The following is a 25681-nucleotide window of genomic DNA, read 5'->3' on the forward strand; positions in this document are numbered from 1 at the left end:
TGTTTATCAAGCTACAAGAAGAATGAGGTGTGCATCCTGACTTCCTAATGGAAACTATGAGCCCCATGAACCACGCACACATTGCTGGTATTCTCTGGGGACTTGAGCCTGGCCTCGTGTAATTGCCTTGCTGTTTCAAAATCCCATTTACAAGGGAACTAATTTTACGTTGACACCTCATCTCTGAGAGCTTTCTCCAGGACAGACTTTACACTGGCAATGAAGAACATTTTAAAATAAGCTCTTTCACAGAGGGAGCCCCTTTGCAGGAGGTTTTTTTCTTCATTTGTACGTTCTCTGGAACCAAGAAATAATTTGACTTCTAAACGGCTCAGTGCTAATTACCTCCTCCCAGTGACTGCTGACACAACGCAGTCACTCTAACGCAGAACTTACTTGAGCTGCCGCAGAGAATTCACCAAGCTTCCAAATTTCCAGTGCCGGGACTTTATCCAGGTCTGGAAAACAATGGAAAGAAACAAACTGTCCCACCCAGAACCCAGCATTTTCTTATACTTCCATTCTGCCAATCTAGACAACAACCAGGTGATGGCATTTGGGCGCCTCGTTGCATCCTCCTGCCCTATGCATGACACAGCAGAACCCTTTCAATATACATTCACCGTGACAGGATAGAAGGGGCGATGCCTTGCAAACTTCTCATATTCCAAAATCTGCAAGTCTGACTTTTTTTTTTATTGTGTCCTACACGTTCATGTAATCGTGAGGTGGTTTTTTTTATATGCTGCAGCTTTTATTTCATTTTGCCTCTAAGATTTCTCTCTGTCCTTAGGGAAATCAGAATTGTCTTTACCTTGGTGAAAAGTTGCACAGGTGCACCAATAGGCAAACAGATTTATATAAGAAAATCACATTCCCAGGGCAAAAAAGATATAGATAGATAAACAGAGAATGTACAAAATGCATGATTTTTTTTTCTCTCACTTGCTCTCTGTGCAGTTAAATATCACCTTACTGTGTTAAGCCCTTCCTTTCTCCTTTTGGGAACTCAGGCCTGATTTATTTCTCCCCAGTCTAGCATTGGCCTTTACCTAAACTCAGCAGAGTTTTTAAGGTCTGCTTTCATAAAGCCTCATAGTGCTGATAAAAATGTTTCAGTATTATGTGACTAAGAATGCGTAGGGAAAGATGATAAAAGCGATTGTGATTTTTAGATTTCTCTAAAAAAAAAAGATAAAATGCATAAAAATATCTCCTTTCCATTAAATTTGGATCTCTGAGGGTAGTGGTGAAAAAAAAAGCAAGCATGATTATCAAGGCAGCAGTTTATTACAGGTTGTTCTTATTGTTCTATGATTTTGGAGCTCCTTCGGGAGACTTCATAATAAATTTTGGTAAAAAATGTTAGCTCTGATAGGGATCTCTGAGATTATTGAAGCAGATGGTACCTAGAATCCCCATGATGTCTTCCTAAAATATTACCCTTCTTTCGCGAATGTTTATGTTCTCAGCCATAGGGAGGTTTAACAAAGGCTTTGTGAGCCTCGAACCTTCTTATTATTCAAAGAACAAGTATCTTTCCTCAGTGACTAAGGTGTAACAGCCAGTTCACCATTTTGAAAGCTTAAAAATAGCCAAGAATTGCATTTCCCCCATTGATGAGTTCATTCAACCTCTTGGAACATCAGTAAGACATAATAAGAGGATTCAGGCCCCCCAAGAAATGCAGGCTTTGGGGGAAAGTGGGATGTGTCTGTGTGAGGCCACCAGAGCACAGGGCAGTGCTGGGGGAGATGCCAAGGCCCAATAGTGAAAGGAAAAGAACATTCAAAGATTCTCCATCCAACTGGACTCTTCAAGGTCCAAGCCGTGTTAGAACTCTAATTCCCTCAGAAAAGAAATTCTTTAGTATCAGAGAAAACCCAATACAAACTATTTTTTAAAAAGTAGAAATTATAATGTCTTACCTAACAGACCTTATTGCAAGAGTTCATTTCTGGAAGACAGAACTTTTTTTTTCAATCTATACATCTATTTTTCTAAGGAAAAGTTGAGGTCCAGTTTGTGTATCTGATGACCTGGACAATATTTACGAACTGCTTAAGATGTACCCAAAGGCCTTTTGAACACATTTTAAAATGAAATTAAGATCTGACTCGAGTTTCTGACTAAATTTGAATATTGAAAAAGAATTATATATTCACTAGGAATCTTACTGTTAGTAACACCATTTGTCATTGTGCTTTCTGAAGGAGTTTGAAGAACATCTATTAATCATGCACATAAAATACATTAAGGGCTGACTATTAAGAAGGAAAAAACCTCCCTGGAAAAAAACACTGGCATTAATATTACTATTCCTATGAGAATTTCTAATCCATTTGATAATAAAATGATGAGAATGATTTTTGAATTATTTTTTATGATCCCCCAGTAGCTTTTGAATTGACAAATCTTTCATGATTTGTATTGGCAAGATTTACAAAACCCATGGAAACAATACAAAAAACAATTTACAACAGCCATACAGAAAGAAATCCATCTTCTCCGTAGGTTGCATCTCAGAATTATTTGGGCAAAAATGCAAAGTGAAGAAAAGCAATTGCATTCCACCAGACTCTTCAGATGCCATTTTACATTGCAATAAAATGGTCTCTTGGCTTTCAGAGAACTTAGGTTCAGATAGCTCCATCATTCTCACACAAAGATACTTTGAAACGTTGATTTCAATTCAAAGTCCTATAGAAGCAGATTATGTTTTTTCAGGTTGCCATTGCTGAGTGAAATCTTATTTTGTTTTTAATATCCCAAGTTCTTGATGCTTGGTTGTTGTTGTTGTTTTTTTAATTTTTCATCTCTATGTAAAACAAACCATATGATGGTATTATAAGGGGAGTGAATTATTTCCTACCACTAGGTGGGCAGAGATTTATCACTTTTAAAAAAACTTGTTTGCTACGTAAATGTTAGCTCTGTTGGTTCAGGATGTCCACACAGAAGGCAGTACAAATGTCTCAGATGGTGCATCCTCCCAAAAAAGAAGATGCTTTTGCCTTACCTCTTTTTGACTTACCTCTTAGAAAAACGTGATAGAAACATAGAAGATTTTTTAAAACAGTGTGGAGAGAATGAGGTATATTGCTAAATCTATATATATAATGCAAAGACATTGAGAAACTAAGAGAACAAGAGTAAAGAAGTTTTTCAGAGAATGAGGATGGGGAAAGTGATTCAAAGTTAATTAAAGCAATTAAGTGATTTATTTCAAAGCCCAAAGAAATCTATTAAAAACTGAGATTTTTTTTAAAAGATAAATATTCATATGGTCAGCGTGTGTAAGTCTGCTTGGGCTACCATAACAAAATACCATAGACTGGGTGGCTTAAACCACAGAAATTTATTTTCTCACAGTTCTGGAGGCTCTAAGTCCAAGATTAAAGCTCTGGCCAATTCACTTTCTGGCAAGGGCTCTCTTCCTGGCTTGCAGGTGGCTGCCTTCTCTCTATGTCCTCATATGGCCTGTCCTTGAACACATAAGGTGGGATTGGGAGCATCCTCTGATGTCTCTTCCTACAAGACATTACTGCTGTCAGATGGGAGACCCACTCCTCTGACCTCATTCAAGTACTTCCTTTGAGATGCCATCTCCAAATACAGCCACACCAGGGGTTAGGGCTTCAACATATGAATTTTGGAGGGACACAAACATTCTGTCCATTATTAACAGTCAGTAAGGACTCATGTTAGAGTTGAGTAAATAACAGTTTTTCCAAATGCAGCGCTCTGGTTTTCCATCATTGGAATCTAAAAGTTTTTCTTCTTTCAGATTCTCCTGTTTTCATTCCCTTTTCAAAGAAAAAAATCTAGCAAATGGCAAATGAGTTTTCCTTAGCCATATAGCCCTTAGTTGACCCATCCCAGAATTCTGAGTTTGCTTTCAAAATGACTCACAACACACCTTACTTGGCAAATCCTTGAACTATGGCTCCGGGGTCTCCAAAATTCATTTTTCCTTGTGTCACTGAGAGATTTTGAGTACAGACTTTCGGGCCTGTGAGGCCAAAATGATCCACAACCCAGCAGTGAATATTTTTATAGGTCATCTTTTTCATATGCCAATTTTAAACATGATGTCCTATTTCTGTAATAGATATAATGGTATGTTGACCCCACTAATTGGCCAATCAATTTAGGGGAAAATGGAAGAGAGAACCACTTACCATCCCTCCCTGGGCCAGTTGGTATTTATGGTGGGAGTTTATCATAAATTTCTATTGCTATTTCTACTTCTATTTAAGCCACCTAGTCTATAACACTTTGTTATGGCAGCCCAAGCAGATTAATACACTCACCATATGGATATTTATCTTTTTAAAATTATCTATCTATCTATCTATCTATCTATCTATCTATCTATCTATTTGGGGGGGTGGGAGAGGCACAGAGAGAATCTCAAGCAGACTCTGCACTCAGCACAGAGCCCAAGGCAGGACTCGGTCCCACGACCCAGAGAACACGACCTGAGCCAAAATCAAGAGTCAGAGCTCAACCAACTGAGCCACCCAGGCACCCCCTAAATCTCTCATTTTTGAATAGATTTCCTTTGTAAAGCACTGGTGAGATTTGAGCTTACAAAATGGAGAGCGCTCTATGGAATATTTCTTGGGAGGCACCTTTTACTTGCCAAATAGTTGTTGATTTCGGAGACTTTCACTGTATTAAAATGTGACTGTGCATTTTTTGGCAACTTTACCTTTGAGAGTTCCAACTCTGCTATTGTTTTTAGCTCTGCACAAAACACAGAATCAAGGTGTCACAATATTATGAGTCTTGCCATCTGCTTGGAAGCTTTGTTTCTGATAGAAAGTCTACTTACAGCCTACCTACTGAAATAAAATAGCATTTTCTCCATAGAGCTGTGGAATTCTCCCTTTCATCCTATTTATAAAGGCCTTCTATTTAGTCATCTTACCTAAAAGGAAAGTAAATTAGATTGTTTACATCACTACAGCCAATGAACACTCAGTAAATGTTGGCTGAATGCATAGATGGAGGAACAAAATTATTACAGTTTCTACTTTTACATCAGATCATTGAATTATAGAATTTTATTGCTGGAAGTATCATAATTCATTTAAGTCAAACTTCTTTCTCTTAGATGTCTTTGAAGAAATTACTTTCCTAAACACCCAGTAAATGTTGGTTATTATTGTTTTTTTTAATGTGTTTACTATGTGCCAAACACCATTTCAAGTAACTTTCATGAATTATCTCAGTTAATTTTATAACAACAGTAATGTTGTAAAAGAATGTTCTGGAGCAGAAGTGGGTCTTCTTTATTAATTCCTTTTCCAACAACTCCTTCATTAGGTAAGGCACTTTCAAGATTCTTCTCTCTCTAGGAGCCTCCCACGCACACACTGTACAGGCACACACACCTTTTCACTGGTTCCCACGGAAACCTAATTGGAAAAGTAAAACATGCCATCTTTGTCAAAGAGAGTATTTTTAATGCTTCAATAATGAAAGAGGACAGAGGTAGGAGGAGAAGCAGATAGTCCCTGTTTAAGGCTGATGCTGTTTTGTTGGGCATATTCTTCCCTTGAGGTTTTACTGGCCTTTGAACACTGAATGCTGGAGTCTGGAAATAACCCACCTCCTATTTCAGTTCTTGCTAAAGTTAGCCTCAGGAAAGTTTATTATTGTAAAGGGCTTAATCCATCTTCGACGATGGCCCCTAGATATTCATTTTAGAAGTAGCTAGTGCAAGATTATCCACAGTTATGGGAATCGGGGATGACATCAGGCAATGAAATGCACATAAAATCTCAAGCCCTCAATTTGGCCATTGGCGTGCTTGGTTGTCACCCTCCTCCCACGTGAAGCTGGCACTAAACTTCAGTACTTTTTCCTTGGGCAGAGATGCTAAAGAACAAGTCTTTCTTCTTCACCTGCATTTGAAGTCCTGGCCTCCATTGATATCAGCCTCACATTTCATTTTTAAATTTGTACCTGGCACCCTGGAGATCTTCCCCACAGAGTTAGAGGAGGGAAGAAAGTTCTAAGTTTCAAATTAGACTACTTCTCAATGCATCACAGTGGCCCCTCCTAGTCACATACCTCCCAAATCTGCTCTTCATTTCCCCTTCAGAGCTGCCCTGGATGTTATAACAAGAATGCCGTAGAATGAATAGCTTAGAAACAACAGAAATGTATTTCTCTCGGTTGTGGAGGCTGAGAAGTCCAAGATCAAGTGATAGGTGATGGAATCCACTTCCTGGTTCATAAATGGCCATTTTGGTGACTGTGTCCTCACATGGCAGAAGGGGCAAGCTAGCTCTCTGAAGGCTAATCCCAAGAACACTAATCCCAATCACAAGGGCTCTGCCACCATGACCAAGTCATCTCCCAAAGGCCCTACTCCCTAACACCATCACACTGGGGAGTAGGACTTCAACATGAATTTCAGAGGGACACAAGCATGTAGTCTACAGGAGACTCAAAGAAAAGGAAAAGAACATAACTAAAAACTAAGGTGTTTCTGTTCACCTTTTCCTAGAAATGTGAGCCATCCAAACCACCAGAAATTAGTTCTAGGCTCAAGAAAATTAAGCAAAATTATGTCAATTAAATGCTTAGTGTTTGCTATAGCTAGGATTTTTGGCTTAATAGGTCAAATTTATTACAAATAAAGCTGGTGTATGAGTGGGAAACATTAGAGAAGGTGACAAAACATGAGAGACTCCTAACTCTGGGAAATAAACAAAGGGTAGTGGAAGGGGAGGTGGGCGGGGGGGATGGGGTGACTGTAATGGGCACTGAGGAGGGCACTTGATGGGATGAGCACTGGGTGTTATATGTTGGCAAATTAAACTTCAATTAAAAACTTAAAATAAAAAAACAAAGCTGGTGTAACTAGGCATAAAGCACATTTTTTTTTAGGATACCTATTTTTTAGGAAGGAGGAGGGGAAGCAGTATGAAATGGGGAAAGAATCTTGAGCTGGGAGTGAAATGGGAGGTCACTCGGGCCCAGCCTCACACTATGACCTTTCTTCAGCATACCACTTCATCACAGGGCCCTCATCCATCAAGTGAGAAGGTACGACCACAATGTACTAGGGCCCTTCAATTCTGAAATTCAGGAGCTCCTTCTCTTGGAGCCTAGAGCTCCTATTCTAAATATCTCAGAAGGCTTTGATTGTAGCTTGCCTTTTGTGATCAGGGCCCATACAGTGAACCAAATGGCAGAACTTCTTGGTCAGGAAAGTAGACAGTCCCACAGTAAAGCATTGCCCCTTCAACGCAAGTTCTGTCTCACAATGACATGGATTTTAAGGGCTGCGGTGTACCCTACAGATCACATGTAGTATATATTCTTTGGCCATTCCAACATTTCCATTGATTTGCCTCAGGTCACACAGCTAGTTAGAGATGAGATTCATGGCCTAAGGGAAGAGGATTAACACGCATCAATCCCTGGGTCTCTACCAGGAACTGTGCGTCCTATAGTTGCCTGAGAGTTACCATCCCCAGTCTACAGATGAATGTCTCCCATATGGTCCAGACATTACACATTAGTTCCTTTTTGAAAACTCTGTTGGAGTGTGATATTTTTAATATTCTTGATGCACCCACCCAACCTCACTGCATAGGCTCAAGCAGATGTTTTTATGGATCTGTTTTCCCACTCTCGGCCCCTCTGGGCCCTGTAGGTGATTGATTCTCCTAGCATGCACCACATTCTTTTGGTGAGCTTTATCCCATTTAGCCATTCATGTGAGCACCTATGTGGCTGAACAACAATGGAGATATAAACTCATTTTTCTCTCCTTCAGATATAAATTATGGAAACAGCAACAATAGCAAATATGTTAAGGAACATTCTAAGTAGAAGTATAAATCACTTAAAATCTTAGCCTTCAGCCAACTTGACCATGGCTCAATGCTTTAGAGTAAATAAGTTATATTTTTCATGACTATTCAAGTGCTAGCATGTTATTCTACTCAGCATCATGCCACACTGAAGGGGCTCCCCAGTGAGAAGAAACGGCCCTCCCCAGAGCTGAAGAGTGTCGTTCTTTTGTAGGGGATAGACAAGTGAGAACTTCACTTCCAACCCAAATCAAATCCTAACTGAGCTGAGAACTGGGCAGATCCAGGTGATCCTCTGAGATTACTCCTTGTGAACTGAAGATGTTATTAGCAATCAATAAAACTGAACTTGAAGATGGCCTATATTCAGATGCCTTCCGGGTTTTCATTTTAATTCTCTGATAGAAGAGATTGCATTAAAATGGGCTCACCTTCACACTGAAATCTTTCACGATGCCCTTCACAGACAATAATAAGAAATTGGCTTGCTTCCAAGAAATATTTCTCTGGCTGTAGAAGTGACCTCTGGACTGGTGAATCCAGCTCCAGCCCCTCCCCTGGAGACCTGATGCCTGTTCTAGGGCAAACCATCCCTATCCGGCACAAGTGGAAATAGTATAAGATGTACATGCAAGGAAGCTAAAAAGATTCTCATGAGGGGCATTTGGGTGCTGTCAGTTAGCATCTGTTTTCAGGTCAGGGCATGATCTCAAGGTCCTGGGATGGAGCCCCACATCAGGCTCCCTGCTCAGCGGAGAAGTCTACTTCTCCCTCTCCCCTCTCCCTCTGTGATCTCTCTCCTCTCTCTCAAATAAATGTATAAACTCTTTTAATAATTTAATTAAAAGATTCTCATGACAGTAGGCCACAAGTGGACAAGCTGTAGGTATCCTCCCATTCTCCAGATAAATAAAAAATTAGTTGATTGCTCCAGAGACCTCCCAGTAGGTACCAACTGAACTCTGGAAGTGTTCTCTTCTATCTGTAAGTGTTCCGATGGCCAGATCTCCAGGATCCAACCTTCATTATTGATAAATGAATCCTAGAAGGTGATTGTCCAGTTGTCACTTAGGATAACTCTCTCTCTCTCTCATTCTCTCTCTCTCTCTCTCTTTTTCTCTCTCTCTCTCCCTCTCTCCCTCTCTCTGTCCTCCCCCCCCACACACACACACACAAAGTTATCCAAGTAATTCCATTCAACCACTGAGGAGTTTCAGTTTTGAGGCTGCCATCCCTTGTTTTACAAAGATTAGAGGCTGCTTGCAAAAATACTTCTGAGGAAAATAGTAACATGAAGAATTTTAAGAAAAGTCAGCACAAGAGGAGAAGGAAAAGGAAAAGGTGGGCCTGGGGTAAGCGACACAGACACCAGAGCTGTGATGGGTGGGTGGAGTTTACAGATTTGACTCTGAATCCCCCAGGGCAGAGCAAGGGGGAAGAAATAGTATCATTTACCTGATTCACAGTATTTCTAAGATTTTTCAAAGTTGCTCAAAAGAAGCATGACTTTTCCCAGTGCTGAGATGTGAAAGATATTTTTCTCCCTTGATTCCTCAGAAAGAGGACATTGGATTAGTGAGGTTCCACTGTGAGCAATCAAAAGCCCAAAGTAACACGGCCTGAGTACAACAGAATTTTAGGTTTCTCTCAAGTCACTATACGTAGCTCAGGACTAGAACAGCTCTTGATGGGTATCAGGAACTCAGATGCTTTCATATTTTTTCTCCACTTCATGGTCCAAGATGACTGTTAGTTCTGGCCAAAATGTTCCATTCCAGCCAGCAGGAAGAAGGAAGGAGAGATGAAGGACACACCTCCATCCTTTAAAGATACATCCTTAAGTTGCAGAGGATTTTTCTGATTACTTCCTGTTGGCCAGAACCTCCCATGGCCATGCCTCATTGCAAAAGAGGCTGAAAACAGAGCCTTTCACTTGACGGGATGAGCACTGGGTGTTATTCTATATGTTGGCAAATTGAACACCAATAAAAAATAAATTTATAAAAAAAAAAAAAAGAAAAGAAAACAGAGCCTTTATTCTAGGCCTAGGTGAAAGTGGGCTTTCTGTCACCCATGAAGATGCACAATTTCATCTAGCCCTAGTAGGATAAAGGCTCTCAGGTATTGAGGTTAGGGTTTCAACATAGGAATTAGGGGAGGGCACCATTGAGTACATAACAGGCAGAAGCTTGAAGCTCCTGCCGCATGTCCTGCCAGGACCCCTGAGCAGGGCGCCTGATGAGGGGCTTGATCCCAGGACCCTGAGATTAGGGCCTGAGCAGAAGGAAGGCAGACACTTAACCAACTGAGCCACCCAGATGCCACTCTGTCCTCTCTTTTAAAACCAAGTTTCCTTGAACCCAGGAGTTAGGACCTAGTATACTAGTTTGCATGAGAAGACACTCCATGAATACCTGCAGGTGATGGTGGTCACTGCCTAAGATATCACAGCAGGAGCAAAGCCTGGAAGCCAGGACTTCTTATTCTCTAGCACCTACTCCTCCCACCAAGCTGCACTGATCCCTTCATGGTCTGGCACACAGCACACATTATGTGGGAACGTAAAGTCATGTGTTTTAGTCTCAGATTTTTCTGTATCAGAAACTATAAAACCCTAAAGAGCTGATTGCTGGCCTTGGTTTCACATAAGTCTAGTGCTTCTACCGAGACCCCAGCATGTATCAAACTATTTTAAACCCTTCTATCAAAAGTCATTTGAATTTTTTCTGGGTTCTTTTTCATTGTTTTGTTTTCTGTGGACACTCCACAGAAGCTTTTGGAGGTTTGGATGGGTTGCTACAAGGTCAAAGCTGAGATGCCACAACTCCAGGAAAAATTGAAAAATCAGTACACTAACCTCAGTGGCCTCTCACCAGGGCTGAGACTAATGAACAACATGCCAGCAGCCCCAGCTTGGGCAAAGGCAAAACTGGCCCCAGACTTCGAATGGTATTTTTTTTCCCACTTCCCTAACCAGCTTGCAAGCTGTCGCCCATTGAATCAGTGAGATTGCACTTGGCAAGAAGACAATGAAAATTTTCCCCAAAATATGCTGACAGCCTTGCTCCCAGGACACCTCTTGAAACCACCCCCAGGTTCTGGGCTCCTATATTCTGTAGCAGAACTCTTTCCCAAGAGGCTGTGGATTCTGGATGAAGAGCTCTGTTTATATGGCCTGAAAGCCAGGTTCTTCTTCTTGCCCATTTCTGTCCTAGCAACGCCACCTCAAATGCAGCTTTTGGAAGCTGTACAATATAGCTAATTGTTTGCGCTGGACAGTAGTGTGTTTAGAGCTTATGCATCTAAACAGACAATTATTTTCTGCTATTTGCTAGTGGCACTGCCTGCCTGGTGACTTTGGCAGATGGAGAAAGGAGCTAATCCGTAGGTTATAAGCAGAAGGGTTATTGATGAAATGTCACCATCTGTTGGTGTCATTAAAATGATATGAGTCATAAAGAGTTGCTTTTGTTTTTTCTCAGAAAAAGGTTAGCTTAGAGTCTAGAGAGAAGTTGCTAGATTGCGGATGGCAGTTGGATGGGACTAGGGGCTGCGAGTGTCAGTCCTGGAAGGGGGAGGAGCCTTGATGAGTTATCAGATCAGCTTGATGAGTCTTCCGAGAAGTGCTGGAATCTTCTGCCTGAATAAAACCAGCCATCTGGTATGAGATGAGGTCCTTATTGGGAATGATGCCTCAACTATCCCATGATTCCTCCCTATGTCTGAGTCATCTAATGGGGGAGGGGGAAGTCATTCATTTGGGATAAACAAGAAAGATCATACCTAGGAGGGAGCAGTTAAAGCACACCTGTCTCCTAAAACTCTCACTGGCCTCGTTACAGAGAGATTATTCATGCAGCCAGCTGACATCTTGGGAGGCTGGCAATCTCAATGGGGAATGATATTTTCTATGTCTGCTGTATCTCCTGGGAGGACATGGAGTGATCTCAGAAGAGGAACCCATGACAGTATGCCCAAGCTTGCATCAGACATGGGAGCCCCCAGGATGTAGAAACGAAAGCAGCGAGTGGAACCACATGAATGATATAGCGAAGGAATCAGCTTCTGGTCTTATTGAACTTATTGTCTCCCTCCCTGTCAATTTCATTGATTTCTTCTGTAACTTATTTATTATTTATTTTCTTCTGCTTACTTTGGATTTAATTTGCTCTCCTCCTTCTAGTTTCCTAAAGAGGAAACACAGATTGTTATTTAAACTTTCTTCTTTGCCAACATGTTGCATAGCAAAGGGATGGAGAGCATGAGAAATATACTCAGTGAGGATCCGGATGACCAAAAAACTGGTGCCAACTTCCTAATTCTGCCTATTTATCTAATCCTCTTGGTTCTCTCGTATTTGCTGTTTATAAACTCTTTTACCCACTGCCAAGGAAGGACATATGCCCAAAGAGAAAGAACCTGTTATTACCAACTTTTTTCAGTATGGCTTAAGATTCCTTTTACATATATATATATTTTTTTATTTTAACTCATGGAGAGAGAGTGTGGGTGATTGTGTAAACCACTACAAATTCTTTTGGCAGTACTAGGGTTGAAATTATAAATAAACATAACACCACAATGTATCGGCCTTACACCTAGCCTTGTGTCTGGTTTTGTCCTTTTCCCCTCTCCAGTTGGCCTAAGCCTGCCCGCCACACATCCCCTGCCCCTCCCAAGGAGAGGGGTGCTGGGGCGGGATAGGGGTAGTCAGTGCTGCTGTTGGAAATAGTGTGCACTGCTGGAAGCAAGAGCCACAAGGGGTGGGCAGGAGCTTCATGAAGCCTATGAGGGTTATTTATATGGTCTCAAAGGGAGGCATCCATGAAAAAGTTCCTGATGATATTTTTAGATCTGATGCTTGATCCTCCTGCAGCACTTTCATTTTTACACAGGCAGGGAAGGGAGTGATTGATGCTGTCTGCAGTGCTGTTTTGAAGGCTTGGAGGGTCCATCTGACAGGCTAATGGTCAGACTGCCTGGCCCGTGGCCACCTCCTGTCTCTTCTAGATCTGGGACTTCAGAAGCTGCTGACTTCAGCAGGTGGCACATAAAACCCTAGCCGCTTGCTGCCAAGTCAGACATTCTGAAGTTTACCCCTGACTCTGAGGTCCTGAGGTCCTGTGCAGTTGACACTCATGGGTTCAGTCTCTTGCTCTACTCCCATACTCTGTTTCTCTGGGAATGGGACACAGGATTGTGGAATAAGCCTTTGACTGGAATGAAAATGGTTTAGAATTTAACAAGATGACTGTATAGTTTAAAAAGCTCACAACCATACAATAATCCATGTGTTTGACTATTCCAGGGCCAGGGAAGAGAGTTGAGTATTATTACCGAATTGTTTCTATAGTTACTTTTATTTGCCCACTCAAAGTCAATGCTCTAAATATATATAAATTTATTTTTAAAATAAAAGCATAGATATTTAAGTTTAATTTTTTTTCTTTTTTAAATTTTTCTTTAATTAAAAAAAAATCTTCCCCAAGGATTCCCATAATGAATCCTATAGCTTTGTCGTTGAGGAGAAAGGAAGACACAGAGAAGGGGGGGGCATTGGGGTCTTTTGCTCTGTGGATATGGTTTCTCATAAAAAGTCCATGGATCATAGCTATAGCCCATTCCAGTTGGATGGTCATTTCATTTAAGTGAGAAGCTGAAGAGTGTTCAGGGAGAGAAAAGGAAGCCCCTGAGTTCTCATGGATGTGCAACATATTGTCTATCCCTGGGATTCAGACTGTGATACAAGGGGTTCTCTTACAAACCTAAAAATCATATGATGACGCTGGTGGAATAACCCAAGAAAATTCCTGATGGAGTCCCAAGCCACCCTCCCTGGCTATATGCTCTTGCTCTTGCTCTTGTACATGGTCATCTTTTTCGTTTATTCCTTCATCTCTATTTTTCTACAACAGACCACAGAGACGGGTGAAGATGAGGAGGACCAGCCTCTCAGCCTGGCCTGGCCTTCCAACCCCCGCAAGCAAGTCACATTCCTAATTGTTTTCCCCATAGTGTTTCCTCTCTGGATTACCTTACCCGACGTCCGCAAACCTGTGAGTAATCATTGTTTAATCGACTCCTTGTGAAAAGCTCAGTGTATAATAATATGCACAGGCTGCTTCTCTTTGCCTTGAGAGGAAAAGCGGGGGTGACATATGTTCATGTGTATGCTTATATATGTCTAAAATTTCTCTGGACAGGTACACAATTACAAGCCACCTCAAAACATAGTGGCATGGAAACAATAAACACTCCGTTCTGTTTGCAGATCCTGTAGATCAGGAATTCAAATAGGGCACACTGAGGGTTGCGTGTCTCTGCTCCGCAACATCCAGGGCCTCTGCTGGGAAGACTGAATAGCTGTGGGATGGACTCATCTGATGTTTCTAGGGGCAGAGATGATTCAAAGGCTGGGTTCAGCTGCGATGGTCTGTGGGAGAGCCTAAACGTGGCTTCTCCATGTGACTTGGGCTCCCTGACAGCATGGTGGCCTCAAGATAGTCAGATACTGTAGATAAGAGGTCAGGGCTCTAAGAATGAGTGTCCCAGCAGCACAAGGCAGAAGCTGGCATGGTCTTTGATGACCTAAACTCAGAAGTCACAGCAAGCCACTTCCACTATATTCTAGGGTCAAAACATTCATAAGTTTGTCCTGATTAAAGGAGAGGAGACAAAAAATTTACCCAGAATATGTCAGTGTCATATAAGGTATGACATCTTTGATGGAAACAGTGTCAAAGAATTGGCAACCATGTTTTAAAATCACCATTCAATTCAAAAACTAATGTAAAGAAATGTATTCATGTAGTGTAAATGCCCACTTGTCTGATCTTCTCAATCCTGTATTGCTATTACTATCATCAATATTCCTTTCTACCATTATTATGTACCAGGTGCATTGACCATAATACCATCTTATGAGCAGCAAAGTACAATCTAAGTATAGATCAAATCAAAAGAACATCTCTCCTAGTGTTGAACTGGGTTCTTGGCCAGTGCCCCAAAGGGTAAGGGAACTAATGATGGTAACTAGCTGTACGTTTTGGTATGGCCCTGCACACACATCTCATTCAACAAAGCTGTGCACCTACTGTACATCAGACTCTGCCCTATGTATTTCCAATAAGTCGTATTGTGGAATCTCAGGAAACAGCTAGCATAGGAATATGTGTGTACACACCCACATTTTATATTTGCATTTCTTATATATAATGTTATATATTATTGGCATAAGTGGAAAGAAACTTACACCCAAAGAAGTTAACTTACTCATCCCTGATCACTTCCTCAGAGATGGAGCAAAGTTTCAGATCCAAGTCCAGGTGACCACACAACTTGGACTCCCACCCTATTTCATGATACCAGAAAGTGGAAGTCCAAGAATATCATGTCTGAATGCATTTACAATAAGGCACTGTGGTAACATGCAGCAAAATTGAGCATAAGTCTTAAGAGCCCCATGGTGATCCCACTCTCAGTACTTGAAGAAGGCAGAAGAAAAATCCTGTCCCCACTGGCCTATAAATAATCCAGCTGGTAGAGAGCCATGTCTTGTCAGGTACAAGCCAGAAAAGGGACCCCCTCAGGTAAGGACTCCCAACGTTAGAGGTTTCCAAATAGAGGTGCATGTAACAGGTGTGACTTACTTAAAGCAGTATTTAAGTTTCTTTATTCACAACATAATTGCAGAACATCTGCTCTGTGCAAAGGCCTGGCTTCCTGGAAACCTCCAGTGAATGAGCTGGAATGTGTTGAGTTTCTTCATGGCTCACGTCACACTGACATTTCTGAGATGCGCGTGCTCACATGTGCTCTCTCACACACACACTCTCTCTTTCTCTCTCTCTCTCTCCTTCCATTGTTCTGTTTAGACGAGTGCTTTTGCTCTGCCCCAAGGAGGAAATTCAGAGAGACAAACATGAGTTCCTAAATTCCTGTGCCTAGTTTAGTGTGGCCCCATATAGGGGGCTGATGGACTGCAAAGGGGGTGTCAGCACACAGCCACTGGAGCAGTCAGGAAAAGTGTGCAGGAATGAGAGGAAGATGCCAGTAACCAAGGCCTGGGCTCTCAGGTTGGGTTGGACTCCTAGAGCAAGGGCTGGAAAAGTGCTGGTTGTCTCTGTGATCTGAGCTCAAAGGACAAGGACGCTGTTAGGGAAGATCAAAGCTCTGAACCAGCAACTCCAGGACAACACACAGGACTCCACCATGGCAGTAGTGAGCTGGATCACGACAGCTGTCCTGGCTTATGCTACGACCCCAAAAGATACAAGGCAAGAAGATGCAGCTGCACGTGATGCTCTCCTTTGTAATACCATGGACTGGTCATTCACTGTGCACAAACCTTGAGAGCCAGCTTCTGGGCCTGGGTAGCCAAGAGCCATCCCTGGGATGAACTGGATTTTTTTCTCTTTCTTTGCATATACTATGTGCTGTCCCAAGCAAAAATGCAACTCTCAGAGCATTTGGTGGTTTTAAAATTTCCTTAGCATATATTTATTGAATACCTATTATATTCCAAGCATCAAGCTTATACCCGAAAAGACATGTGAAGACACAGAATTCACAATTCCTATCTTTAAGGGGCTCAAAACTTAGTAGAAGAAATAAGGCATGTAACTATAGGGCAAGACTGGCTAGCCATATCAGTGACAGTAGCTAGATTCAAACAAATGTCCTGACTCCATCAGTGTTCTCATTCTACCACACTGACTACAATGTTTTTCCCCCCACATAACTCATGAGCTGTGCAACCTTAAGAAAGTCACTTCTCAACTGTGAACCTCACTTTTCCTCCTCTCTGAAATACAGGGAGGAAAGATCTCTAGATTCCCTGCCAGCCATGACATCCTATGATTAAGGAAGAGATAACCATCAATGCAGCACTGCAAATTTAAGGGGGCCATACATCCCAGTTTGCCCAGGATAATCCCAGTTTAATCTCAAAACATCCTGGTTTGGAATATGAATTATATGGCCATCCTCTGCATATACAAAACGCCAAATGAAAAACCATGCCTGTGGATATAAACGCCAATAAGTGGCTTCTTGATCATGCTTAGCATGATCAAGAAGAGTTTCATTAGGTTTGGTCTTGTATCTGTTATCATTTGCTGTGTGACACACAGCCCAAAATTTAGCAGCTTAAAAAAGTAAGCAATTTTTAAATCCAGAATTCTATGAATCGACCATTTGTTCTGGGCTCAGCTGGACAGTTCTGCTCACTTAGATGGCTGGGGTCTTGTTGGCATAGGATCATGTCAGCTGGATAAGCTCATCTCTGCACCACATGGTCTCTTACCTTACGTAGGCTAGTCAAAGCTGATTCACGTGACAGCCACGTTCCAAGGGCAGCAAGAATGAAAGCTACAGAGCCTCTTGAGATCCAGTTTGGAATCCCCCCATGCTGTCACTTTTACCACATCCTGTTGGTCAAAGAAAGGCATAAGCCCACCCCAGAGTCAAAGGACGGGAAAATAGACCCCACCTCTTGGTTATAAAGGGTTGTGGCTGTTTTGACAGTCTTCATGCTCTGCCACAAGGGCCTTTTGAAAAAATATCAAGGGAGAGGAAAAAGAGGAGAAAATTATTAATTAATAAACACGTGCTACTCCGGAGGGCCTGGCAACTCTCTGTCTCCCCAGTAGTTTTTGAATTACCCGTGGAGATGAACGTTCCAAACCTTGACAGTAATTACGAGGAAAACATGATTTTTTTAGTATCCATCCAGTTTCAGAGTAAACAGTACTCCCACTTGTTTTTATTTCCCCTTTATTTATATGCAAATTATATGACAGTGTTTGTGGGATTGTACACCGTTCCAGCTCAGATTAATTCACTTTTATAGTTTTCTTAAAATAATGGCTTCGGTTTGAACGCAAAAGAACGAAAATATAAACCTCAATGAGAAACATGTCTTTGATAAACACTGAAAATAATAAAGGAAATAGAGACCCCAAAAGTTATATTCTCTCCTGATCCAGGATGGAGCTTCTTATAGGAATACATCAAAACATGACCTTCTAAACTGGGAAGGTACCTAAGAAGTCAGCTCTGTTTTTGCCATTGATACCATTCATTGGTTGGTTCACCAAATATTTATTGTGTCTGCTGTGTGCCAAGCATAGGCTTAGCAAAAACAAGTGATTGAGACCCAGAGAGGTTTAGTGACTTGTTCAAGCACACCCAGCAAGTAAGAGGAAAAGTCAAGACTCTCAGCCAGGTCTCTGCAGCCACTTCCATCTCTCTGAATGTCAGTTCCCTCAACTCTTAAAAAACAAAACAAGGATAACATCATCTAATAACAACCACCATTATTATCTGAGTACTTATTATGTGGCAGTCACTCTGGTAGACACTTCATGAACATGAAATCCTCAGAACAACTATATATCATTATTTCCCCCCATTTTACAGATGAAAAAACTGAGGCTTAGAAGATGAAATTATTTCTCTCAGATCACATCACTGGTAATTGGTGAGCAAGGATTTCAATACTGGTCCTATTAATCCAGAGAACACACTTTTAATATTAAATAGGATTGTTTGGTGGACTGTTGTTAGATATGCATGCCCCAGAACCTTGCACAGAATAGATGCTCAGTGAATATTTAGCCATTTAAATCAGTAAGGATACGGCCAATTTGTGCAATCAGCTAATGTCCAGAAATATTTCTCAAGCCAAGAAAGTATCCCACTGATGTACTAAAAGCTTCTAATGAGAACATTAGCTGTCAATTATACACGTAAACCATTACATTGGGAACAAAATGGCCGCCACATGGACGCAATTTGCTTTTTGCTAATTAGTATGAGGTTCATCCCAGCAGATGTTAGGATGAGCCACCGTTACTAACCAAAAATTGACATGTCAGACCTTGGCTTCAAGGGCTATTTTCTTCCTTCCAATGAGACTGGTAACTAAATAATTGCACAAGTATCACTGGGCAGTGATGTCTGGAATGAGACCATAGAGTCCAAATAAGGGGAGTCATTCAGAAGAAAATGAAAGAAGAAGGAATTACCTGGGCTGTGAGATTGGAAAGGACAAGATAGTTTGACAGTTGGGAAACATTTAACTGAACTGCTGATGCATAAAGGGTTGATACTTCCCAATCAGGGACGATATGGGAGGTTGGGCGAGGCAGATGGCCATACAGCTGGAATGCTAGCCTCTACTTCTCCGATGCTCCTTATATTTTTCTGCCATTCAGAGAACAGGCTGGGATTATGATCATCATTATCATTATGTCTGTAAGCTGGGCATACTTTGAGCATCATTGACCTTGTTTATTTTTAAGAAAAAAATTGGTATAACCTAAATATTAGGAAGGAATACCTGCTGGATAGTCAGACAGAGCTAGGTTTGAATTTCAGGTCTAGTTCAAGATCTGGGTACAGAGTAGGTACCTGGCCTTTACCTGCCCTTCATTTATGATGAAGACCTGGAAACTTACAAATAAAAACTATCTTTAATTTCTTTTCACTGAGTCCCTAATATAACACTAGGTACATATAGATGCCCATGAATTACTAATTGGCCTCTTGATCAAGAATCATAAGCATCATCAAAAGAGGTTTTCATTAGCATGTTGATGTGAACTTAGTTCCTTTATATCCTTACTCTGATTCCTTAGTTTCTACCTTTTGACTAGGAATGTTCCATGGGTCAGGGATGATATTTTTCAGATGAGAAATATCTCCAAATAATTTGATTCTAACTCATCACACTACATCAATGTGCAGATATGCAAAGGTATAACAAAATAATTACATATTTAATAAATGATCTAACCTGTAAAATGAGCAATCTATGAAATGAAGACTCTCCCAAGATCTCTAGTACATATGCCATACCATAAAGTATGGAGATGGTACTCCATTCCCTCACAGGATGCTCAGAATCAAACTCACAACCTGATTGCTGCTCCAATCACATGCGTGGCCCCATACAAGAAAGGCCTTTTCCTTCCCTGTCACACAGCCTGGCCATACGAGAGGAAACTCTTACTCACTTAGGATCCTGAAACAGTGACGTGTGACCAGAAGAAAAGAATGGGAACTCCATTCAGCTAAATGCCATGTCTGGAAAAACTTGCACTGTCAATTTTAAAGCTTGGGGAATCTGCTCTCTAAAATCCAGCTAAAGCCTCAGCTCTAAAGGAATTCACTCTCAGAAGTAAATGTCTCAACGTCCACTTTGAAAAATGGATTACTTTTTTTTTTCCCATAACCCACTAACGTGCTCAGGCCCCCAGTAGGGGCCTGAGTCTTTAGCCAAAATATTTTCCTCCCATTCCCTGGGGTCTGATGTCTCCCTCAATTTAAGCAAGCCCACAGGTCTTGCAGATACTACAGCTAACAAATAGCGCAAAAAAAGTCAGCACTCATTAAGCAAAAGAAATTGTTATTGTGAAATTTAACAGAATGGCATGAGTGATAATAAAAACATATATTGAAAATTCAAAATTAGTAAAGAGAACATAAGCCTGGTTTGGGGTGATAGAGACTGTGTTCATTATAATTATAGATATTCATTATATAATATATCTATAATAATATGTTATATATATACTATTATACTATACTATACTATTAATATATATTAATATATTATTATAGATATATAGAGAGATATTCCTCTTAATGAAGCTCTCAAAAGCCATGACAGAAAGTGTTCTGTGTGGCTGCCCAAGGTCTGCTCTTTAGACAATTGAAATAGCTTTCATTCAAGTCAACTCCAGAATTCACTTCCCTGGACAAAATTGGATGGAATTATCAAAGCAAAAAATGAGATTGTTTCTCATACTGGAAAGCTTTGAAATAAAAAGTGTTCAGTTGGCAGTTATAGGTGAGAGGGTGAGGGCATTCTGCTACCCGAGTATGTTTTAAAGGACCCCAATTTTGAAAAAAAAAAAAGCTATCAACAAAAGACCACCACAATCAGTGTAAGCCTGGATCTCTCTGTAGTGGGGTCAGGTAAAAAACACTGCATTTTGAGTATCTGATTTTGGCTAACATTTGAAAGAAACTAAAAGTGTTCACACTGAGCACTGAGCAATTTATAGAATTGATGAATCATTATGCTATATTGTACACAATATAACATTGTATGTTCATTATAATTGAATTTTAAAAATAAAAATAAAAAGTGTTCAGACTCTAAGTCTGCAATTGCACAAAGGCCAGTGCTCAAAGCAGAAATGGACATAATACAGTCAGGGGTGGGGAACAGGAGAAAAAACCATCCCAAGATCATCTACTCTACCTCCTGTGTGAAGAGCAACACATTGGGCCTCTGTCTATGCTCTATAAGGGTGGTTCAAATATGTCCTAGAGGATGGCTGTCGTCAAGAATCTATAGAAACTATGGTGATGACTTCTGTGTGGCTTTTCCCAGTAATTCGTGGTACTATAAGATGAACCTGTTTTGCAACCTATTGATCCTTCTTGTTAAAAGCAATTAATCACATAGTTTTTCTGGCTAATGGACTGATAGGATACATGGGGTGAAGCAATAGAAACTGATTCTGATGAACTTGAGCAGAAGGGAACAGAAGAGGGAGGAAGGCTATGAGGTGGTCAAGAGATTGAGGGCAAGGCTGAGAAACCAGGCCATGGGAAGGGCAAGGGGCAGGGGGCATCTGAGCAGCCAGCAGCAGAAACAGACATTCTCTTCAAGAGACTTCCATCTCAGGAACTTGCTTGGTGATGATATGGCTCCAACCAACATTCCCAAGAGTGAGTCTTCCTGTTCCAGCTTGACTGGAGTTAGGCAGAGCCTTCTGATTGCTGAGCCTATGAAGATGGAAGGCAATGGAGAAGTAGCAGCAATAGTGGATTTAGCTTTGGTCTGTCAGATCCACCTCACTGGACAGCACTGACACTCTCCCCTCTTTCTGGTTCTCTTTCAGTCATCAAGGAAGTTTTTTCCCATCACGTTCTTTGGCTCCATCACGTGGATCGCTGTATTCTCTTACTTGATGGTCTGGTGGGCACACCAGGTAAGACCTCCATAGGAAGGCCCATTTGCCTGGTTCTTCTCATGGTTGCCAAAGGGCTAATCAATGTGTTTGCTTTTGAAAAGTGTCAGAGGATATTTACCCCAAAGATACAAATGTAATGAAACAATAGGACACCTGCACCCCAATGTTCATAGCAGCATGTCCACAATAGCCAAACTGTGGAAGGAGCCATGATGTCCTTTGACAGATGAATGGATAAAGAAGATATGGTAATATATACAATGGAATATTACTCAGCCATCAGAAAGGATGAATACATACCATTTACATCAACACGGATAGAACTGGAGGGTATTGGAACGCCTGGGTGGCTCAGCAGTTGAGCATCTGCCTTTGGCTTGGGGTGTGATCCCAGGATCCTGGGATCGAGTCCCAAATCGGGCTTCCTGCATGGAGCCTGCTTCTCTCTCTGCCCCTCTTTCTCTCTGTCTCTCATGAATAAATAAATAAAATCTTAAAAAAAAAAAGAACTGGAGGGTATTATGCTGAGTGAAATAAGTCAATTGGAGAAAGACAATTATTACATGATTTCACTTGTATGTGGAATATAAGAAATAGTGAAAGGGACTATAAGGGAAAGGAGGGAAACTAAATGGGGAAAAATTAGAAAGGAAGACAAACCATGAGAGACTCCTAACTCTGGGAAACTAAGAAGGGGTTGCAGAAGGGGAGGTAAGTAAGAGGATGGGGTAACTGGGTGATGGACACTAAGAAGGGCTCATAATGAGATGAGCACTGGGCTAAGGGCTCATAATGAGATGAGCACTGGGCGTTACACTATATGTTGGCAAACTGAATATAAATAAGATATTTTTTAAAGGAAAAAAAAATAAAAGTGCCAGAATAGTATTGTGTCCAACAAGACAGGATACATATTCCAGGACTAAAGGATTTAAGCCCACTTCACTTCCCCATGCCTCCTGGTCTCCTCCTATAGTGGGGAGTCAAATCAGCACAACCCTGAACATCCGTGTGGAGGAGGTCCCCTCAACTCTTCTTGCCTTCTGTAGCCTGAATCTAGGCCTACCCAGGTCTAAGAGGAATGGCAAGGTTTTACCTGATTCCATGACACTTACTTCCTCTTGGCAGCCACTCACCTCATGCTCTCACCAGCTTTTCAGATTGGCTCTAGGAAGAGAACTGGAGACAAGAGAGTCTCTTATTTGAACCTCAGTTTGCTATCATGATGATGTATTTTGCTTTTCCCACTTTTAACTCAGTACTAGTCGTAGTGCCCATCACAAAACTAAATTCTCAGGAATTGTTTGCTGTAACACATGGATGAAAGAATGAAATGCCAACATTTCACATTCTCAGAGATAATACTGGCAACTATTACTGATTGAATGGGTACCAGATGCTGGACAATTCATATCACTTTGCCCTCCTGATCTTGACAGTCACTCTGTTCATAGGCACAAATCCCATGAAGGAGGTACTATTATTATCCACAGTTGGAGGAGTTATGCTTAGAGCTAATAATAAAAATCCTCAGGATCATATAGGTTTAAGTAACAGAACTGAGATTATAACCCAGAGCTCTGAAACTCCAGAACCTATGCTTTTATCCTCTATTATAAGCTGCACAAATTTCAAACTTCCCACTTGTATTCTTTGTTTAACATAGTCTTAAAATATATATCATATACATCTGATAAAGCACTTGTATCCAGGATATATTTTTTAAATTCTTAAAATTCAATGATGGAAAGGCAAGGGGCACCAGACTGGCTCAGTTGGTAGAGCATGTGACTCTTGATCTCAGGGTCATAAGTTCAAGCCCCATGTTGGGTGTGGAGCCTGCTCAAAAAACAAACCAAAAAAACAAACAAACAAACAAACAAAACAAAACAAACCCCACACACAAAACAATAAAAAGGCAAGCATCTACAGGCATCCTAATGTTTAAGATGGACAAAAAATTTGAATAGATACTTTACCAAAGAAGATGTGAAAATAGATAATACACAAGAAAACATGCTCAACATCTTATTCATTAGAGAAATGCAAATCAGCACCACAGTAAGATACCACTTCCCTCTCACTTAGAATGAATATAATAAAAAAGACAATAACAAATGTTGTAGAGGATGTATAGAAATTGGAACCTTTATATATTAGTGGCAAGAATGTTAAATAATGCAGCCTCTTTAGAAAACAGTTTGGCAGTCCACAAAATGTTAAACATAGAGTCACTATATGATCCAGTGATTCCACTACCTGTATACCCAGGAGAAATGAAAACATCCATACAAAAATTTATACACACATGTTCGCAGAAGCATTATTCATAATTGCCAAATGATGGAAACCACCCAAATGCCCATCAACTAATGAAACCATATACAAAATGTGGTCTGTCCACACAGTATAATACTATCCCACAATAAAAAGGAACAAAGTACTAGTACACGCTACATGTGAATGAACGTTTAAAATATGCTAAATGAAAAAGATAGTCAAAAAAGACCCCATGTTATATGACTTTAATTATATGAAATGTGAAAAATTGGCAAATCTATAGAGACAAAGTACTTAATAGTTGCCTAGGGTTGGGGAGGTTGGAGGGAATGATGAGTGACTGCTAATAGGTATGGGGTTTTTTCCTGGGATAATGAAAAAGCTATAAATTTAAATTATGGTGATGGCTCTACAAGTCTATAAATATACTAAAATATTGAATTATCTACACTTTAAATAGGTTAGTTTTATGATATATGAATTATATCTCAATAGAGTTGTTTAAAAATAAACACAAGGGGAGCCTGGGTGGCTCAGTGGATTAAGCGTCCAACTCTTGATTTTGGCTCAGGTCATGATCTCAAGGTCATAAGATCAAGCCCCACATCAGGCTCTGCACTGGGTGTGGAGCCTGCTTGAGATTCTCTCTCTCCCTCTCCCTCTGCTTCTCCCCTCCTTCTCCCCACCGCCACAGCTTGCAGTCATGCTCTCTCTCTAGACAAATAAACACGAGATACTACTTCACAACCACTAGCATGCCTATATTCAAAAAGGCAGATATGCATTGATGAGGATGTGGAGAAGCAGGACTACAAACATTTATCAAAACTCACAGAACTATACACTTTTTAGAGGGTGAGTTTTACTGGATGTAAAATTATCTTTGCTGTATGTATGTAAATTACACCTTAATTTAAAAAAAAAAAACATATACCATCATTGAAAAAATCCACTGGAAATGTCAGTCTATATACCCAGTATTATTCCTTCAAGATACTGCATATTATTCCTATCCTAGTTATTTTTTAAGGATTTTATTTGTTTATTCATGAGAGACACAGAGAGAGGCAGAGACATAGGCAGAGGGAGAAGCAGGATCCCTGCAGGGAGCCCAATGTGGACCCAATCCCAGGACCCTGGGATCACGACCTGAGCCAAAGGCAGATGCTCAACCACTGAACCACCCAAACATCCCTATCCTAGTTGTTTTATGACATTTGACTTCAGATTATTCTTCCTGGATGTTTCCAAAAAACTGTTGACCCTGAAGAAACTCTGCTTGCCCCAAAGTCACAATTTTTCCACGTTCACTGAAAGTCATTTGCCACCAATATACCCAGATATCATTACAGTAGATAAGCTGCTCCTCAGCCTCCAGATTTCCATGCTAGAAGGACTATTTGCTATTCATAACATGTAATGGGTTTTTAAAAAATAATTATCTTTATTCTTAAAAAATAATGGTTATTATTCTTTCCTGTCCTGATAAAGAAAAAAGTGGTGTTTTTTTTCTCAGTTGTTTTCTGGATATTTCTCTTTAGCCATTCTAGAAAACATCATCCTATTGGCTTCCATCTT

The 25681-nt window shown here is 40.7% G+C and overlaps 1 protein-coding gene across 4 annotated transcripts in view; it reads left to right on the forward strand.

Moving 5' to 3' along the window:
• Positions 1 to 25681, forward strand: part of SLC24A2 (solute carrier family 24 member 2) — a 235468-nt gene that overhangs the window by 200580 nt on the left and 9207 nt on the right. For all 4 annotated transcript variants that reach the window (XM_026001461.2, XM_026001462.2, XM_072728182.1 and 1 more), the window contains 2 exons: positions 13751 to 13891; positions 21752 to 21841. In XM_026001461.2, the coding sequence (XP_025857246.1) occupies positions 13751 to 13891; positions 21752 to 21841 (231 nt within the window). The remainder of the gene's footprint in view (positions 1 to 13750; positions 13892 to 21751; positions 21842 to 25681) is intronic.

This window comes from Vulpes vulpes, chromosome 12 (assembly GCF_048418805.1).
Source record: "Vulpes vulpes isolate BD-2025 chromosome 12, VulVul3, whole genome shotgun sequence".
In the NCBI taxonomy this organism is placed as follows: Eukaryota; Metazoa; Chordata; class Mammalia; order Carnivora; family Canidae; genus Vulpes; species Vulpes vulpes.